At 36.6% G+C, this 21,036-nt stretch overlaps 1 protein-coding gene across 1 annotated transcript in view; it reads right to left on the bottom strand.

Annotated features, from left to right (window-relative positions):
* ITGB3BP (integrin beta 3 binding protein (beta3-endonexin)) overlaps positions 1-21,036 on the bottom strand; it is a 35,289-nt gene that overhangs the window by 7,070 nt on the left and 7,183 nt on the right. Inside the window, exons 3-7 of the mRNA XM_010582293.1 lie at positions 18,431-18,569; positions 11,177-11,249; positions 7,666-7,744; positions 6,467-6,560; positions 4,440-4,490 (exon numbers count right to left, since the gene is read on the bottom strand). Of these exons, the coding sequence (XP_010580595.1) occupies positions 4,440-4,490; positions 6,467-6,560; positions 7,666-7,744; positions 11,177-11,249; positions 18,431-18,569 (436 nt within the window). The remainder of the gene's footprint in view (positions 1-4,439; positions 4,491-6,466; positions 6,561-7,665; positions 7,745-11,176; positions 11,250-18,430; positions 18,570-21,036) is intronic.

The following is a 21,036-nucleotide window of genomic DNA, read 5'->3' as shown; positions in this document are numbered from 1 at the left end:
ACTTTGCATGGTTACAGACTAAAAATAGACCTGCTTGCACAGAATGAGAGAAGACGTACAGTCAAATTTAGCCTGAGCAACAGCAGCTTTTAATCCACACAACACACTCCTCCTCTAGGTGCACTTTGGGGCAATCTCACAATGAGTTTTGATTGTAAATGCAGGAGGGCAGAACAATTTCTCTAGGTCTCTGCATGGGGACGTTCAAAATAACTTATGAGTAAACAAAACCGGTGAGTTGCAGTAAGTCTGTGTGTGCACACACACACTCGCACATTCAGCTCTGAAGTAGTCTTGATGCAGTTTTGCTTAATGCAGTCCCATTTACAAGTGTTCACACTGAGGCATAACTTAAAAACAACTGAGATTCACTTTTCCTCATGTCTAACAGTAGAAAAGCCTTACGAGCAGAAATACAGACAGATCTTCCACACGGAAGAGCAGATGGACAAGGCCAGATTCCCTCCAGCGTCACATAAACAAGTCACTTGCCTTCTTGAAATTGTCTCACAAATGACATAGAACGTAACACTCACAGGGCACACTCATTTCCATCGGCTGGTTTCAGCTCCAAGGAATCATCTACTAGTTGGGAATGTGGGCAGTGCCTCTGCCCGATCTCTCTCTTTAATCTCTACCATTCACCTGCACCTTAAGGGCCTAAGTCGTGCCAGTCACGGCGACTGCTCTTCTAGAGGAAATCCTGCAAAGTGCTGCCAGGCTGCAGCCCCTTTGTGCCACCTCTGGCCACGAGAAGATTCTTGGCCCAAGGGTTCTCTGTCCTGTGGTAGAGGCAGGTATGTACTCCATACTGCAGCTGCATTACAGATCTAGTCTGTGTAAGCATCAGCTCTGGCCTAAGCAGCCTTGGGCATACAGGCTTTAGAGCGTATTTTCAGCCCTTCAGAAAATATTAATTCTCGATTCAACTTCTGTCTTGATTTCACAGCCTTTCTGAATAGGTCAAGAGGGCAACTCATATCCTGGTTGGACACAGGACTTAAGTGAAAGAATACCGATGACCATCACCTCTCTTCCAAACGATATGTAGGGACATTAACTCAGAGCAGACATTTCTGGTGTGTGGCAAAACACCAAACCTGGCTGTTAGTGTTAAGAACTGAAGTAAGCATATTGTTTGCAAACACAAGCTCTAAGCCTCCATCTAATAATAATCTATTTGAGAAGAAGTCCTTTGGCATCATCTTTGTTGCTTTCAGAGATGATGTACACCACAAAAAGGCTGCTGGAGAGATCTTGTAAAACTTTTGCTGGAAAGAAGCCTAGGATTTAACTGAAAGGACCTTGGTAGAACTAAGGAACTGCTGTTTGTGTCAGCATTAGCAGCTTTTTTCAAACAGATTAAAAACATGGAAGAACTGAACCTCAGAAAAGCCTCTATCACAAATGCCTAGAAGTAGGGCTTGCTCAAACCACAGCCTGGGTCCAACCCCTGCATCTACCGCATCACTTCCCTGATCAGTGAGTATTTGTTGTAAGCAAAGACAATCATGATATTTGTTCCATTTGCTCTCAAGGAATGGAAACTCTGGAAAGAAACTCAGTTTCTGAATAAATTTACTTGTGAATTCATTCAGTTCACTTAATAAAATTCTGCTTAGCCAGTTCATGAGACTTGCTTTGCCTAGAAAAGGTATAATGACATTTCTTCCCTGCAAGTGAATACAAAGCTGGGCTGAGAAAAAAAATAAATGTTTTTTTAGGTTAGGTTTTTTTACAGTCAGAAAAATCCACAGATATGTTCCTGAAAATATACACCTGAAGTCTAATGTATTCCCCTTTTCCCCAGAAGATCCCAAAGGAGGAGGAAGGGTAGGTGGGACACAGACACCCAAATATGCCTAAAGGTCAACAAATTTATTCTACTTTGAGAATGATGTAGAAATATATTGTAAACTTGATTTCCCTTCACTCAACAGCAGCAGTCCAGACCCAAGCTATTTAGTTGCCTGTACACAACCACCCAATATAAAGTCCAAACTCAAACTGACATGAGTTGGGATAAACTGCAGAATATTGTATTCTTCGCATTTTATCTGTTTTGAGAAGGAACTCTGCTTATTAAGGAGGCATCTATATTTTGCAGTGTTTCTGAAATGGGATTTTATGTTTCACCATATATACACCGTCTTCAAAAAAGTGAATTGGTGAGTGGGAACTCAGTATTACTTGGTCCCTAATCTCTCCAGCTTCGCTTTCATTAGTAATTTCAAGTGGCGCTAAATGAAATTAACCCTGATCTAGTCTTGTGGAAAGCTACCACTACTGTTGCAAAGAGTGCAAACTTCAGTCACTTGTATTAAAAACAATATGAAAGTTAGGAATGTTTAGAACTAAACTTAATAGGGGTGATCATATTTGTCCATGGGCTTGGCAGGATGAACAACAACACAGAAAAGAAAGTATTTTTTTATTTCATTACAAAATATAGTCTGAAAATAGTTTTCCTTAACACTGCAAGTATTTGATCTTCTATAACACACTCTCGTTTCTTACTTGGACAGCAGACGGAGTCATGGACATGATTTATGTCAGTGTTTTTCTTTTTGGGAAGCAAAGTATTAGTATAATTTGTAATAGCCAGCTTAAGTAGCTTTCCTGTTTAGAATGTTATCTTCACGAACTCTGAACCTATTAAATATTCCTTTAAAATATGCATATCGCAACCTACACATTTATTCTCGACACACACAAAGCATGTTTTGGATTGCAACATACCGACTAGATTTCATCTCTTGGCAGTTGCATTACTGTTTGCTTACATTCTATTCAAAAACATTTTGTTTACTGTAAATGCTAGTCACGGACAAACAATGATGCCATTTTTTATGCTGGTCACACAAAATGATATACTAAGTTCTACATAATGCTGCCCATTGAGCAAGGAATGTTTTGTATTAAGTTGTTTTAAGTAGAGGTTGTTTATGTAAAGTAAATAAATTTCATGCCTCACCATGTGATGATAACGTGACATTCCGTCTGTATCAAGCCACAGAACAGTCATAAGTTTTAAGTCCTGAGCATAACTAATTAAAAATAATTATGAAAAACCACATCCAAAACTAAAAGGCAAAGTAAAACATCTCCAAATGGTTTTCTTTTATCACATACTTCTTTGCCTCTCCTCCTACTGTGTTTTCAAGACTGCAACATTCAATTTCTTCTTTATTAAAGCAAAACTGATGTTGAAACATCATCAAAATTGGTGAACTTAAACTCATAATTCTATTTTCCATCCTACTTTCACAAAATATCTCAATTCTCATCTAGCAAGACTGGATATGTGCTTAGCATTATGGGCTAGTTTCTAGAGCAAAGATGGAACTATAAATGTATATCCTTGTGACCATTAAAAAGCAGTACACAAGGGAAGCAATGACTGTTTAAATCTGCAATGGCCCGTGGCATTCACTGTTATCAGTGCCAGATAGGGGCTGTGATCATTTGAACAGAAGGACATAGGGAGCTGTAAATCAGAAACAGCAGATTGCACAAATGAGCCAAATTTCTTAAAAAGTGATGTCACTCCTTTTCATTTTGTGATAATCTGCTGGAGCTGAGGAAACTGAAGTTTGATCAATTTTCTTTCCTTTAAGAGAATTCCCCACAGCAGAAAGAATTTAGGCCTGCGGAAGAGCAGATACAACCGAAATCAAAGGGGCTACTTGTGATATGAAGCAGTTTTGCTGGTTGGGACAGCTGGCCGACAGAGCAATAGAGATGCCATCACCAATTTTGAGTCTGGTTTTGCTCTATTTTAAGACAGAATGTGTGAAGATAATAGAAACATCAGAATATCAGTGGTGAATGTTTGTTGATTTTACTGGGTGTGAGAGAAAAAAAATAAATCTTTTGTGTATCCTCCTGCCACCTTCCCAGCTAGACAAGGCACTAAAGTGGCTATGTGGGCCACACTACATTAAATGCCACCAACTTCAAATATTTTCACAGCACTAGTTATGAAGAAACCTAATAGTTAGGATTTCAGAGTCCCCTGGAGTGTGCTAAGGTGAAAAAGGTTTTGCTGCAAAGACTGTATGCTACTTGGCTTATACACTGAAAATGCAGGGGGGAGGGAAGAGAATGAGAAAGAACAAGGATAACTGGTATACAAAAAACGTATGTAAAATCTCTAGGACCTGACTGCACTTATTTCTAGACCACGTCTCGAAGAGCAAGATCATTAATGATTTCTTCTCCTTGCACAGTTTCACAGAGAAATACCCAATACAATGAAAATAAATGTAAATTTCATCTTTTCTGCTAAGTAGTGAAAAGTTTTCAGAAGAAATCAATTTGATTATCATCATTTTCACATACCAACGGTTACTCATTTCAAGTGAAAAGAACTAAGAAGGAATCAACTAAAACGAATCATCAAAACAGCTGTTACACAGCAGTGATAAAAAGTTTCTTACCTTGGGCAGGAAGTTTTCTTTTCAACAGCTGCAGTTCTTCTGCTTGACTCACTAGTGAAAAAATAAGTCTGAAATCAATAAATATTGCCTCAGAGATTTCAAAGAAAATAAAACCTATGTTGCCTTTTTCACTTTCAAAGCATTTGGATTTTTCTTCAAGTGATGACAAAACCCCATTTACCTATGTAATTGTGCTCGAAAAATTAACAAAAAATTTTCAAAATTAACATAATTTTGAGAAGTTGTGCTTATAAACCTCATACCACATTTTGCTCCCATTTTTGTCTTCTAGTGCCGACATGGTGCTTTGTTCCTAATTCAGAGATGTGGGCAAAAGATGATTCCCATTTTGAAGACAACAAGAAGATAACAGAAAGAGTGGACGTAACATAAAGCGTCAACCATAGCCCTGACATCTCATTTGGGCAGTCTTACTGCCCTATCCACAGTGTAGGGTAGTAATGTAAACACAGACTATTTTCAGGAACCTTCATTCTGTATAAGAAAGCATCTGGTTATATGCATTACAGTGGGAACTAGTACAGTGTATACACATGCAAAATGAAAGCTGAATGAGCACTGGAATACAAGTCAGGAAAGAAACGGTAATTTAAACAACAGTAGTTGCTGGAATTGCATGGTGCATAAATTCCACTGCCGGGGTGCATGCACCTAATGCATTAGAAGAGTCTCAGCGGTCTTTGGTAAGAAAAATTCTCTAGCACCTGTGGCTTTATTGTCCACCTGTTTCCAACTGCAAATAAAGTAGCAGTCCCAGACACCCTAGGTTTTGTTTTCTTACAGCTAGTTCCAGTGTTTTTACACTCTGCCAAAAAGAGAGCAACCAGACAGGTTGTAGAATAATGTATACTGGCAAAACATCACATTTGCTGCAGCGTAAGAAACTGTTTTATCATCTTTGCATGCTTGTCCAGAGACTGGACAGAGGGACTATGTGTATGGATATGTTATTCATATTCCCTGGTCAGCTGGAAACCAGATTAGCAGAAGTTGGTATGGAAAGTCTACAAGAGCAATGTTATATGTGCAAACCTTTGAGGAGAAGTAGTAGTAGGCAAATGCAGTCTTAGACACACATCTGTACCACAAACGTGTCATGTGGGTACAGATTTTGTGAAAATGAGTGAATGAACTGTTCTGAGGCATAAAGATTGGGGCCCTTTGGGTGCCTACAGCTACCTTTCACCTCTTTTAACTCTTAAAGAAATGACCTGGTAAGGGAGATCTTTATTTCTTCTCCCTGAAAGCCAATATTTTTTTTGTTGGGGGTTTTTTTTCTGCAAGTTTTTTGCATTTGGATATTTCCCCATCACATACTCCCCTCCTAGTTACAGAGGCAGTTGGGAAGAGAAGTATGAATGCACATTTTGCTGCTGAGGATTCACATGTCCCAAGAACCTCTGACTTGGAGTAAGGATAAAGAGTTTCCTAAAAGTAGACACACATAAATGAAAATCTTTGGCTTTCTGGGTTCCTTTGGAAAAGTATTACAGATGTGCCATCTGTAAAGTGCCCTTATCCCAACACAATAAGCATCTGGTATGTCCATCATTTAAAGACACATGAATAGCAATTTTAAAAGCCTGGAAACCTATATTCAGCCTAATCCTCCTAACAGGCAAACAAACAAAACAACTTCCTTGCAAAAAGAGAAGAAAGGCAATGCAATCAAAGTGCAAACATTTAGCCTAATCACTAGCTAACTACCCACTAAGTATCTAACTATTTACATAAGAAAAGGTGTTGCTCTTGCAAGTTTTTCCTCCCCATCTGTGACTGTGAGTTAGAAGAGTGGGCCGTTGGGGCTGCCTTTCTTTTCTGTCCCTGGTTGGATGCACAAGGACATTCAAGGTGCATTTGTCCTGACCAAAAGAACTCATGCGTCAGAGTCCTGGGGTATAACATTCTGTTATAACAGAATGAGGTATGACTAGGAAACCTTTGGATTGATAATTGTTAAATTGTTATAAAGGAGATAGATAAATATTATTGAAAATCCTCCATACTTAGCAGTTCGGTCTTCTGCACTTCAGCACTCAAGACGCAAGACGTGTCTGAGACACCAATAATATTTTCAAGCTCTCTACTGCCCTCTAAAGCCTGGAAAAAAAGCATAATTAGAGACATTGTTAAATCTCATTCCCAAACTCTCTACTTAGACGTCTACAACTTATTAAAAACATCTGAAAGAAAGAACTTTTGGAATTTTTTCATAAGGTCTAAACGATGCATGAGCCTCCACCTCACAGAAGGTCAAAGGCACTATAAAGTTTAAGGGTGTAAGAACATACGCTACTTCTGAAAATGGCATTCAGGTGCCTTTTAAAGTGTTACTTAAAAATCTCCTGTTATTTACGCTTCATTCGTAAATCTTCAGCTGTTTAAACAGATTAACACTTGATCCCCAGAAAAGCAATCTTGGCACATGTGCAAGTTTGCTGTAATATGTTAGTAAAATGGAAATCTACAAGCATTTAAGGTTCTATTAAACAGACCCCTCAGCATTTCATGGTAGACCTAAAATCATATGCTATCAATCTCAGGAGAAATAGAAAGGATTTTTCAATAGGGTTTTCTAAATAAATATTTAAATTAAAATATTTTAAATTAGTATCAGTCTTTTTTGTAAATAAAGCATTGTTAGATCAAATATGCAAGTAAAATAATTTGAGTACACTGAATTATTTCTCAGATATTGATATACAGCAACAAACCTTGTGCTAAATTTATTCAGGAAACAAAATGTGAATAAAACAGAAAAGTGATTTGCATTTTAGCATGTATTAAACAGACTATTAAATGATGATACATTAGTGGTAAATTAAATAGAACAATCACTTCAACACAAAAGGATATTTAATCTTCAAGGACATAAAAATCTATGCCGTAATAATTCATACTTCAAGGTATAAATAACAGTTGATAACTACTTCATATGCTTTTATTCATGTACAAAATCAGGAGTGATACAAATTAAAAATGGTGTACTTGGAAAAGCAACTGCTCCAGTTAAAAAAAAAAAAAGTCTACTAAATTCTGGGGTTTATTTGCATTTTCTGGATTTCCAAGTCAAACCTGCCTGGTTTCAAGTATTTTATTTGCTTCCTTATCTCTTAAAACTCAAACATTGCAGGTAAGTTTTTCATTTTTATTTCAAATCTTATATAAAAGTAGATTAAAAAAAATAAATCAGCGTAAACCAGACCTGTAGGCTTCTCAGATTTGCTCTTATTTTCAGAATTTTAACCAATGAACTTTTCACTTTGGATTGCAATTCCATGAACCTGCATAAAAAGTTAAAATAGAACAATTTCAATTAGCCACATCACCACTTGCTGAAAATCAGTGTTTACAATGTTTCCCAGAGTTTCTTCACATTGCAATCAAGATGGATCTAGATAAGCTGTGAACAGATGGGCTGTGCAACCCGGTTCTGTCATATAACACCGAATATAACTTGCTTTTGGTTAGGATTTATACGCGAACTGCCAAAAATACTTATATCCTAATTTTAAGGATATGAACTCAGGTTCAGCAATATTAGAGGATTTTCTTATGACTGTGCAGGAAGACAATGGTAAAAACAGGAATTTAATTCATTTGTTCCTGAAGAACAGTAATTTAATCAAGAGGACGAGCTTCCCAAACCCACGGACTGTTAAGACCATATGACACTGCTTGTAGCCATAGGGAACATGAGAAGTTAAAACTGAGCCCAATAGGGACAACATTGCATGATATTATTTGTTCAGCTTTATCTCCCCTTTTAAGCCACAAACATATTTTACTACTGGTGTAAAGTTGGTCAGCTTTCAGAGTTTAATGGGTTTTGCAATAAAAATTAAAATAATATACAATCAGATTAGACCTAAATGGCAGACTTTAATGCATGATTAAGGATTTGCACTGAATACGTATTGAAAAAATTCCTGCAATGAATGTTTAGGCTATTTTCATTTTGAACCATTTAAACATGCAAATCAAATGGAGACAACAGAGAAATAATCTATTTACTGCTTCCTCCCACCAAAGGGAGAATCACCCTTATAAGAAACCTCAACTTTAGAAACAGAACGACAGTATGAGAAAAACTTATCACTGTTGTATTTCAACATGGGAACAGAAGGCTATGCAGGAAAAATGCTAATGCCAGTGTATTGTACAATATATTTTCCACCTGTAAAAATAAAGCGTATGGAAGTTCACATAAATATTACCGTGTAGGTGTTAGTTTATAAATGTGTTTTACTGGCATGTTGCTAACTGCTAGTCTTCTGCAAATCTTGCAATTTTTAAAAAACATACTGAATTATTGAATGCATACATTTACATGTCAATGAAGACTATGATTACTCAAATTGTTCTGCAATTCAGGGTTACTGCCACTAAGAAACAAGTCTATATTTGTTGACCAAGGGATTTACTGAACCACAAAAAATCCCAATTAATCAGTTTACAGCTTTCCACTGGTATAACTGTAAGATTTTATTTTTTACTATCTAACATGCCATCCAAACAATTCTACTATCTGTCAAGCTCCATCACTTAGAAGATACTGTCCTACAACAAAGAAATTTAAGCTAATGGTGGGAGAAAGCATCCATTACAAGAAAAGAACCCAACAAACACATTGAGAGCTCAAGTGCAATAATCAAAAGGAAGAGCTACAACTTCAAACATAAGAAACATAATATTTAGTTGAATAAATGTCACAAATATTATTTGTTAGTAAGAAAGAAATGTATGCATAAAATATCTAGCCCCAAGGGAATTTTCATCTGGGACACCAGGTACAACTGTGATACAAATATTTAATGCATACAACAGAATACAGAAGAGGGATAACAGCATCAACATATACTTAAGCATATGATGAAAGAAACCCACTACAGTACAAAACCCGAACTCTTTAATGTCGGTTAACTAGCCTGCACAAATACTGCACACTAGCATGGTGATACTTCTTCCAGTAACACAAGCTGCAGCACAGCAGCTGCGCTCTGCCTTCAATATCAACAGGACTTACAGTATGACCTGTTGTCAGAAGCAGGAACACAAGGGAAGTACAAAGAAGCTGACCAACAAAGGACTATGCGAGCAATGGAGGTTTGCATTACACTGAGAGGTGAGCTCTTAGTGACAAAACTGGGGTAACAGGAAACACACTTCAGATTTTGGAAAGAAAGTGTGCCTGACCTACAGACAGGAGAATTTATATAACAATCTGAATTGGATGCACAGGAACTGGGCCTGAATGAAATACAGGACAGTCACATTACACAGAATGGTATAAAAATATATAATGTTGTAGAGGAGAGAAGAAGAGATGTGATATAGCCATGTTGATGCTGAGCTGTGAATTAGACTTTCTTGGATAGATGTCAAAGATATATGTCAAGATTCCACCACAGGACAAGTTGAAGCATCAAATAAAAAAGCAGGACAACACAACAGTATATTAAGATTTCAAGAACAAAAATGTGGACAGTGTTGAAGAAGAATGAGAATAAAGAATTTTTTTTTTTTTAATTTTGCTAGTAAGAGATCACAATTCTCTGGTGAATGCAATTTCATTTGAGTAAAAAGGATGGAAATGGATGGAGGACTATCTAGGATTAGTAGCAAGAAATATGAACATGCTCATGGAAACATTCAGATTTTTAGCTAGATGAACGCTTAAACTCTTAAGTAGTTTTACAGAGCATATACAACTTCCATATTAAAAAAACTCGTAACTTCCAGGATTTCCTAATTGGGTAACTTCCCATAAAGATGAAAGGCATCCCTGATACAATCCAACATACAGAGGTTCACAGCTTTCCACTTTTTCACCAGATTCTATCATAGATGAAACAAATATTTCCTTTCTCTCACTCTTAGGGATGGATGTGTTTGTTTTGGCTGAAATGCATAACACATTTAGCCTGACACCTCACTGTTGGCACAGAAAATTTCAGTTCACTTTTCAGCTGAGATTTGGCAATGTTGCAGACAATTAAATATGTTTTTCATAACAGAAAAGATTAAGCCATACTAACTACATGAGACACTAGCAGTCTTACTTCTAACACATTTTATCACTTCTCCTTCCTCAACATCTATCAAGTTTAGGAAAGCAGTTTATCAGATACTTCACCTGAAACATTAATTTAAGTGCTTTACTAACTGTGGCCTGCCCTAAGTCCATTAATGCCAGGAAGCTTATAGCTTAAAATAAGATTGTGGCAGAAAAGACAAGAATTTTAAAAGATTTTGCAAAGCACCCATGAAGTTTCACCATGACCATCCGTGACTAGTTTTTAATCAATAAGTGTCCTGCATTACTGGCCCTGTATCTTTGGCAGTTAATGCTTCAAAAAATAAGGTAAAGAATGTACACTTTCAGAAGAGGCTGGAAATGAAAAACATACCTTCCTTTCAGTAGTTTATGATACCTCATTGCGTAGTACTATGAGCATGACTCCAGTAATTGGCAGTCTCATATTCCCAACACTACCAGTGAAAGATAGAACTGGCTGGACAGTTGTATTGCAAACCCTGCATTAATCTGTACCTATAACGGTAAGCCTGCCATTCAGTGCCTTTGAATATCCAGTCCTGTGGAATTATAAGTATTAAAAAATAATCGCTATATAATTTAATTCTGTATGAAATATTAATCTTGCATAAGTAAAAAAATCACAGCGCTACACCCACAACGCGCTTAATACACTTACGCATCCTCCTCTGTTTGAGGCTGCCCTCTTCTGGATAATCTGCTGCTTGAATCGTTCTGCTCAGTTCCTTCTCCTAGGGGGTTCACAAGAAAGAAAAGAAACAATAAAGATGAAAATAAGATATCGAGTATTTGAAGCACATGAAAAAGGTGTTAGTATGAACCTTGACTGTTGAATGGTCTTTTAGGAAAAAAAAAACAAAATTCACTTACAGAGCAGGACAGATTCCCTTGTAATGAAACACACTAAGTTCGCTATAAATTACTCTTTTGTAATTTGACCTCTCATCAATTCACATTACATTTGTATTTCTGGAAACCTTGGGATTATAGTGTTAATAACTGGAAGTTAGTATAATTCTGACACGTAGCTACTGGATTCTACTCCGAAGCTTTTTATCTTATTAACTGCCTAAATACAGCATATTAGGCCAGAGCATCATCATGAAAATATTGTAATGACTGAGCAATGAAACCTCCATTTTCCTTTAATAAAAAGTGCCTGGGCCCCAACTCTACCTTGTAAACAACTACAAAGAGATACTGCAAATTACTTCCAAAGGCTCTGACATGCTATATTGACAATATAATATTCTAGCTCGTCATATGATGGGGCATGATAAATCATATGCCAGTTGCCATTATTCTGCATGGTGAGTCATATTTCTACATTTCAGTGCACTGATATTTTGAGCAGTTGCATGTTTCTGTGAGGAAACAGGAACAGGCTATTACCACAAAACTCCATTCCTATGGATTTTTTAATAAAACCTAGGCTCACGTGTGGTGTTGGTGAACTGCCTTTCTGTCACTGTAGGTTGGGCATTCAGAAATTATCAGATTCCAAGATAAGCATCTAACACAGACTGCCCCCCTGCAAAGCACCTGGAGAGGGGAATGTTTTCAGTGATGCTGATCAGATTAAGAAAGTTAGTGCTGCACTGATATAACATCTTTGGCTCACTGGCTGCAATCTACTTGAGACTGTTCAACAGATACTTACAAAGGCCTCATTATGTATATCGTTATGTATAATAATACACCTCTGACCACAAAAGACTTTCTGTATTTACATCTATTTACACAACTTATCACAACCTATACAATTCAGACAGAAATCATATTAGAACCAATGTAGATTAAAATCTCACCCTGTGTATCAATTACTATTGGTTTTAGTCAGTACATTAGCTTGTCAATTCTGCTTGCCCTCCAATTAGCACATCAGGACAGTGATGTACTAGCAGAAAAAAGTACTACATCCCTCCTAACTAATATTTAAAAAATAGTATATACTGTCACATTTGATAAGATCCCACGGTACAATAGTCTTTGGTGAATCTACTGAAACTAGCGAGGCCGTAACTATTCATGGTATTGTGCTCCATGCAATCTATGTGGTCACCTCTCAACACTTTAGATGTTATATCTGTCTAGGTTCCAGCAATAAAGAGGTCACATCTGAATAGCAGAAATGCTTTCTGTTTAATTGTGGCTGAAGCTGAAGACATCATATAACATGGATGTTTTTATAACTTCCACCTTAAGAATCTCCCCCCTCAACAGTATCAGTTACATACTCAGTGCCTCACACTCTACCGCAGTGTAAAAGCTCCCTTTTTTGGACACAGTTCTATTTTCCTGTGCAATGGATTTCTTTTGGATCTGATACTCATTAAAGACAAAATGGTGGAGGTGTATGCATACATATGAAGCGGGAGAGGTATAATCATGTATTCATTCTTTTTTTTCTGGTTAAGTTTTCCCCTTAAACAATGAGATCATTAGTGCATTCGACAATTACTGACTTAGAATTGCATACCAGTAATTCAGCTTTAGAGTTCACTGTACTTGTTGCCATTCAGACTATACTCATCTATCCAATACCCAAGAAAGATCTTTTTTTTTTCTGGTGCCAAAGAAGTTCACAAGGTGTTTTAAATTTGTTCTTATCTACTGTCCCTTCAACTGATACATATACATTCTTACAAATGCTTCATATCTAACAGCTGTTTTTGTAAGGTGAAATTCACCTTTAAGTGAAAGATTTGGAGGAAATTACCAACAGGTCTTTACTGTGGCCTTAACAAATGCATTGATCCTAGAACAGACCCTCTGGAATGAGGTGCTTTTCATGTTTCACTGTAATATGTCTCCTTTCTGACATCAGACTAAAAACGAGAGGCCACAATAAGCATTAGATTCTTAGATTTCTTCTTGCTAGACCTAAATTATTACATACAAGTATGAGCATTCAAGGATAAATTAACTTTTAATTTTAATATTTTGTAAAGCATTTAGAAATACCTCAGAATGACAAGGTGCTATAAAAGTTTAAGCTGTTCCACCACAGTAGCTAAAGGTTAAGAACCCAAAAGATTTCATTTTAAATCTAAGTACGCATAGAACTTGCACTTAAATCAGTCATCAGTTATCAAACAGATACTACTTTTAGACCAGTACTACAGAATAGTGGAACCCTGGACTGATTTGAATAAAAATAAAATGATTTAAAATAAATCTTAAAATATGTTAGCCAACAATAATGAGAATCTAGTGAAGATTTAGTATTCTGTTATTTTAGAAAATTACGTCATAAATGGGTTGTGAGATTTTGGGTAGTTAGGCAATATATGAATTATCAGGTAGCCCAATAAGACATACATAGGACAACATCATAAAGATGTGATATCTTATAAGTGGATTGGTTCATGTTTTCTCCTAAAGTAAATCTTTTGAACAATCTTAGCATTCCATAGGTATTTAGTCTTTTTTGAGGCACTCCTCCATACTGTTATTCAAAAGAAAGTCATGTTCCTAAGACAAATAAGTTCCATCTGTCTCCTCAGTGAGATAGATGCATGCTACTTTGTGTACTTCGCACAATGCAAAATATGTTTTCATAGCAAATGGCATTAATTTTGTAATAATTTTCACTCTGTTTTTTTCTTACATATTGGTCACAGAAAAACAGAACACAGATTATACTCTAACACCTGACTTAGAGGTGATATGTGTAATCTATTAAAACACTACAGCAGTTAAAATAAAAGTGTCTTTTCAGAAGCAGAAAAGAAATTGTGGGTTTAAAAGGACAACTTGAAACCTGTGATATAAGAGGAAGTTTTATATACCACCGTCTTGGTAGCTATATGAACACAGGGAAAAAAAAAGATGGCTAGTACTACATTACTGAATAATTACCCATCTAAATGTCAGCTATGATCATGTGATCAGTCTTTTTATAGGCAAAAAGAATGTTCCCCTATGTCTATACTTAATATCAGTATGGAAATACACTGCATGTTCACCTTTCCCATTGACATCCTAATATACAGGCATTTTAATACAAGACATTTTGCCCCCTTTTTTCTTTCACCTAAGAGATAAGACATGTAATGTAAATGCAGAGATGCTGAGAAAATTTTAAAACTTGAAGTAGATTTAAACGTTTGTGTATTACCGTGTGTTGTGTCACCAAAAAGGCATCAACTAAAACTAAAGAAAAGAGGTCATTAAAGCAGGTAATTACAAATATGTAGGGATATTCAAGAGAACATATCTAAAGAGCCTCAGCATTTTCAATTTTGTATCTGAATGCTATCATTACATACAATTTTAAAAGCTTTTTGCAAAGGTAAATGTTAAAGTGCAGGTGGATATCCAGCCAGGCTGAGGTATAGTTTCATATTCTGCAGACAGGCACAAAATTAAAATCTGCATTTATACATAAAAAAGTATAAGTTTTTATTCAGAACTGCTTCTGTGACGTGGCAACACTAACAGAAAGCTTACTGCTCCCAGTGCCTCAGACTGTAGTCAATGGGGACACAGATTGTTCTAACCCGATTCTTCCCTCAGGATACAGGCAGCCTTAATTCAGCAATCATCAGCGGCTAGGTATAACATGCAGTTACTTTGCTTGAATCTGAGTACTTATTGCTCCATTCTGGGTGAGAATGTAGGATGCCACATCATGACAAAACAATTAATTGAAGTATGGGATGAGCTGACCTTTCCATGACATGACAGATGCCAGTACAGTTATACCAATTGATTGCACTAACTATAGCCGTATCTCTGATCTGGCAGAGAGAACACCTATTGGCAACTATTCTTATTGAAAGGTTTCTTTGTACAGGATGAAGAAACTCCTATTTAGAATGAGGAGGGAAAAAAAAAAAAAAAAAAAGACACATAGGGTCTCCTTTTCATCCAGGAAGTACCATCGAATCCTGAGACTAGTGTAGGAGTTAATACATGCAAACACAAAATTTCCTTCTTACTGATGAAAGCGGAGACTGCCATAGAAATCTGACCTGGGAATACCTTGAAAATACCTTCCTCTCTGTAGAAAAATAGAGTAGATAAATTTACGTGTCGAAGACATTAAGTTCCCTAACAAACTAAGTCAGAACGCTGCTCACTGCAAGAGTTACTTTTCACAATGAGAAGAAAGTTGGAAACAGTGGAGTTAGATCGCTATCTAACTTGGTTTAAACTCCAAGGAAAAAATTCAACACATAACCAGGGATATCTGTGGGAATACTTAAGACAACGCTTTAAGAAACTTTGTCGAAGAGGAAAACAATCCCAAAGGGAAAATGTTTAGAGTCTTTTAAGAATGCAGGGGTCAATACTTTAAAGGGCTGATTAAATGCCACTAAAGATTTCTGGATGTGAAGTAAGTGGGAGTGTGGAGATATGCACCGTGCCAAATAACCATCTTTTTAGGAATCAAGAAGAAACCATTAGTTTTGAGAGGAGGAATTGTTCACAAGACAGGGTAGGCACTGTGGCAAAGATCCTTACTTTCTGACAGACACAGGCTTACTCCCTCCATCCCAAACCAGGAAGTACATAAACCAGGCCTTCCATTGCAAATCTCAACATAGTTCTCAAAAGGCCACAAAATTAAACATGCATCAAATGCTTATATCTTACATTTTGTGAAGGCAAGGATGTTCTAAAATACAGGTCCTCTCAATATACCAGGTTTGCACAACTAGTTGAGACATGCTATCATTCACTGAAAGAATGGGGAGAAATTAGTATAATTCTTCCTCCAAAGGCTTATTGGAATGTCAGTGGTTGAAACAGTAATTTTAGTATTAGTTCCAGGGGCAAATGCCCAATTTGAAACCATAGCACTGGCAGAGAACAGCAGCTATTCTGGGGACAACTGGAATCAGCAGAGTACTTGGTAGGAAAGTTGTGAATATTCTGACTGGCAGCGAGTGCTCATGAAAACTCGACTGTGTTAAAACTGTTTGACAAACAGGTAACGAGGACACAAAGCCAGGTCATAATGAAGACTGGCAGCATGATAAAGAATTAGGATATAGCTGCTTCTGTTTAGTTTCCTAGCAAGACTACTAATTAGGAAAAAAAAAAAAACCAACCCAAAATCTTCACACACAGGCCTGTAACTATGTGCAGCTATACTGCCACTAAAACACCCGATACTTCCATGCTTCCTCAAGTACTCTGCTATTTTTAGTAAGGAAAAGGGATGTAATGGTCACAGATTGTAGTATTTTCAGCTTGAAGGCTTCGAGTAATTTTCATTTTTTGGTCAGCCAGCCTTGACAGAATCCCAAAATTTCCTGATCCTGTTCCTTTAAAAAAAAATAAAAATCCCTTTTTTCCTAGAGGAAAAATCCACTTTTGCAGATCCATCATGAGAGCATATGGTACAATAGCTAGTGCAAAAATCTGCAGACATCTAGATAAATTTCAAACAGTGGTTATTCTATCCTGCTCAGAATATTTCTACTCATCATAATTCATGAATGTTAGTGAGGCCTCAATTACTGCACATAAATTCCAAAATATATGGGGCATAAAAAGCTCTTTAACCCAACAAAAAGGCATAACAAGAACTGATGGCTGAAAATTAAAGCCAGACAAATTCAAAATCAGACAGGAGAAATTTTTTTTTAATAGAAAATGTAATTGAACAAGGAACTTCCTAACAAGAGAAGTGATGGAGTTTTATTATTATTATTTTTTTTTTTTTATAAATACTTTGAAGTCTTCAAATCAAGACTTAACCATCTTTCTAGGAGTTGTACTGCAAGGAAATAAAAGCTCTTTGGCTCTACATGGGAAAGATGACAAGAAAGTCTCTTTGTATTTTTTTAATATAAAAAGGTCACACCAGGTAACCTAATAGTTCCTTAACACTTAAAAAGACCACAATCTATACAGCCATAAAAGCAGGTTAGTCTACTGAAAATATACATCTTGAGCAGTCATAGTTTGCATCAAAAACTGTGACTGTAACTAAGTGGACGGATATCCTAAAGTGAACTGGAAATAATATAACTATAAAAAGGCATATTTTCTGAGAGCTAATGACATTCAGTGTTATGTTAGATTAATTAAAAATTGCCTTGAAGTGCCTTACTATGGAAAATAACAGTAAAAAATTACATAAAAGAATGCAAAGCAGAAGAGTTAAACTACCCTAACTTCCCTTTTAGCTCTGATTTGATAAAATCTACCTAACTTTCAATATTCATAGAGAAAGACCCAGAGCTGGGAAGTGCTATACGTATGTATGCATGCACACATGCAAGCATTTACCACTGGAAACCTGGAAGTACATAAACTAGGACTTGCATTGCAAATCTCAATGTAGTTCTCAAAAGGCCACAAAATTAAACATGGTTCAACTACACACATCTTTTCTTTCCAGCTCTCCTGACCATGAGAGAGTCCAGACCTCAGCTGTGTATTATAAACAATGAATTGCACTGCCTTGCAAGAGTAAACCAGGACTTCCTTGCAATAATCTGAAGTAGCACACAGCAACCTCAGAACATCTCCCTGTATAATCCAAAGAACAAAGTCACTGTCAGTAGCACATACCAGTTCTGCCAATGAAAGTTGGAACTTAGAAAGAAAGCAAACAAAGGACATTGTTAGCATGAACATGCCTAAGCAGTGGAATTAATGGAATGATTGACAAAAATGCCAGTGCAGGGTTTTTTTTGCTGAGCCAAAGCCAAACATTTTTAATATTGATCAACAGAAAGCAAAACTTGTTTCAAAAACAAGTTGTTTCATAAATACCCCCAAGATTTATACCAAAAAGATTCAAGCTTTAAAAATCACCACCAGCTTTTCCAAAAGAGATTAAAATTCTATAAGAGGAAAAAGAAATCAAACATACTACATGAGACATAAGTTACTAAATCAAGCCAATAACCAGAAAAATGTTGCAGTAAGAAAGACAGAATGTTCAACTAACCATTTGATGGGCGATTTCTGAGATTTTGTGCATTATGAGTCATGGGAGATGAAGATGGACTCATTTGGCGTGTTCCTGTTGTCGGCGAGTAAGAGTTTAGATTTTGCTTTTTGGTCGTCAAAGGTGTTGCATCAGATAGCTGAAATGTAGCAAAAGACAAACAATCTAGATGAATATTGGCTAAAGACAAAGAAGTACCTATGTCCATCTAAACCTACAACAGTTGTAAACTTCCTTCTGCATACTAAATACATTCTGACCTCTATCTTTCCTATCAGTAGAGTCACATATTGCACCCCAAACCAAACAAAGCCTCTCTGAACATTTACTATCTGGTAATAGATTTTTCTAAGCAATTCCTAACTTTATGTCCTCCCACTTATGGAAAGCCCATGTTATGTGTTGTGGTAGGTTGACCATCACTGGTTGCCAGGTGCCCACTAAGCTGCTCTGTCACTCCCCCTCCTCATTAACATTAGTTCTACTCAAAAAAATAAAAAGCCCTTCAAACACTAGCCTCCCAGTTTTCATAAACAAAAAGTATGTGGATTCCAGAGATTTAGGTATTCTGGCATGAACACCTGGGGCTTTGTTTGTTTGTTTTTTTTAAAAGCAGTCAAAACCTGTTATTATTTTTCCTACAGTATTGGGAATTTAAGACATATGAATGATAAGAATGAAAAGAGTTATTTCTAATGATTTTCTAAACAAGTGTTAATTAAAAAAAACCAAGTGAGTCTCTTAAATCCAAAATTTTGTCTCTGGCTTAGGATTTCAATATGTCTAATTACATAAAAGGAGTTATTTAATGATGTTAAAGGAATTGTGCAGAGAAGTTTTCAGAAGAACTAGTCTGCAGTTCTGAAACATTAACTGGGATTATCTGGGACACAGTTCACTCTCTAGATTGGATGCTGAATTGCAACTCTGAGAAACTGGGATTTCACTGCACTATTTATCTACAGAAGAAAAACCCCAAACCAAAACCACACTTTGTTTGCACATAAAGGGCTTCAGCTCTAGTAACAACTTGATTCCAACTAAGAAGTCTAGCAGATTTAAATAATGCCATCAATGACTCTGTCAAAAAGGAGACGTACACAGAATAGAACACATGTAGCACTTAAAGACAACTCCGCTGCCATCAGCAGCATCTTAATGTCATCTTATACTCTTAGAAACCACTGATCAAGTGGCTACAGGATTTTCCAGGTAGCTGAACTTGAAGTATTATCCAATACGCATGCTTACCAGACCTACAGTACTTCACTGCTGTGTAACCAGCTGATCCAATAATTAAACAAAAGAGCTGGAAGGTACACCATGTAGCAAGCTGGAAAACACAGCTTCAGAAGGGCAGCTTTCTCATTCTTACCCACCTCTCATTTCAAGGAGAAAAAGTCAGCAGGCATGTAAACTACTGCTTCCAAAAAAGACTAGCCACCTCTAAAGAGGAGAATGCAAGTAGTGAATGCACAACTGATTTCACTGTATTAACATCTGTCACACAAAGATTAAAGGGACATTTTGGGCAAAACCACTTTTTCCAGTCCCTTTCAAAATTTTCTCAAGGGCTTAAAGAAGGGCTGTCTAAACGCAGTGAAACAGACACTTTTTTTCCTACGGTTTAATGTTTATTTTCCTCATGGAAACATAGTATCATTAAAGCCAATACCACAGAAAAACAGAGTAAGAGATTTCTTGATTTTTTTTTACTTTGTTACAATCTTGGGGCTTTGAATTTGAGGAGCAAATTAATTTATTTCTACTTTTGCAACTGTATCAAGCAAAGGAATGACTCATCCACTTCCAAACAACCAGCCTTTTCTACCAACTTAACTCTCATTCCATCTGTAAAACTATCATTTTTCTTCATGTCACTCAAAACAGTCACTCAATTTCATACAGTATTTTTTCATTGGAAGTTTTATTGTACATGATTATTCTGTAATCTCTTTAAGTTCCATTTATTAATGTTAGAAAAAGTATAATAGGTAAGCATACTGCACTCTTTCAATACCATGAATGAAATAGGCGAGGATCTGGGGCTTATGGTCATTAAAGAATGCACAGTACATAAGCCAAGTTGGGAAAAAACCAAACCAAACCAAACAAAAAAACAAGTCAGACAACCTGATATTTGCACTTTGGTAACTGACATTTCCACAGCAATTTCAAATTAATAACTCATTTACTCCCTTTTCATACTTAATCATATGTTGTCCTGTTTTGCTGGAATAAGACCCTCACACTACTGTTTTTCAAACCAGATTAAACAAAGGGCATACAAATCTTCAAGTCCAGTAAGGATTCCTTAGCACGGGAATCTCCTGCGTGCTCTGGGAAAAGGGTCTGCTGGGGACATGGTTGAGAGCAAAGGCAGTCTGAGTCCAGAGCATGGTACAGAATGGAAGGACAACTCTGAGAAAGCCAGAACCTCATAGGTTTAAGGTCTCACAAATTTCCCTTGGAAAATTTAACTACAGCAATTTTAGATCTCAAAAGGTGTGTACAGGTGGCAAAAGTGGTATTTTTAAGGCCAATAATCAGGTTCACCAGGTAACATGTGTGAAAGCCACAAGTCATATCAGGATGCAAGTCCTATC

The sequence above is a fragment of the Haliaeetus leucocephalus genome, unplaced genomic scaffold (genome assembly GCF_000737465.1).
Source record: "Haliaeetus leucocephalus isolate CR32 unplaced genomic scaffold, Haliaeetus_leucocephalus-4.0 Scaffold848, whole genome shotgun sequence".
In the NCBI taxonomy this organism is placed as follows: domain Eukaryota; kingdom Metazoa; phylum Chordata; class Aves; order Accipitriformes; family Accipitridae; genus Haliaeetus; species Haliaeetus leucocephalus.
Note: the sequence above shows the minus strand (reverse complement) of the source record. Positions and strands in the feature narration are given on the sequence as shown.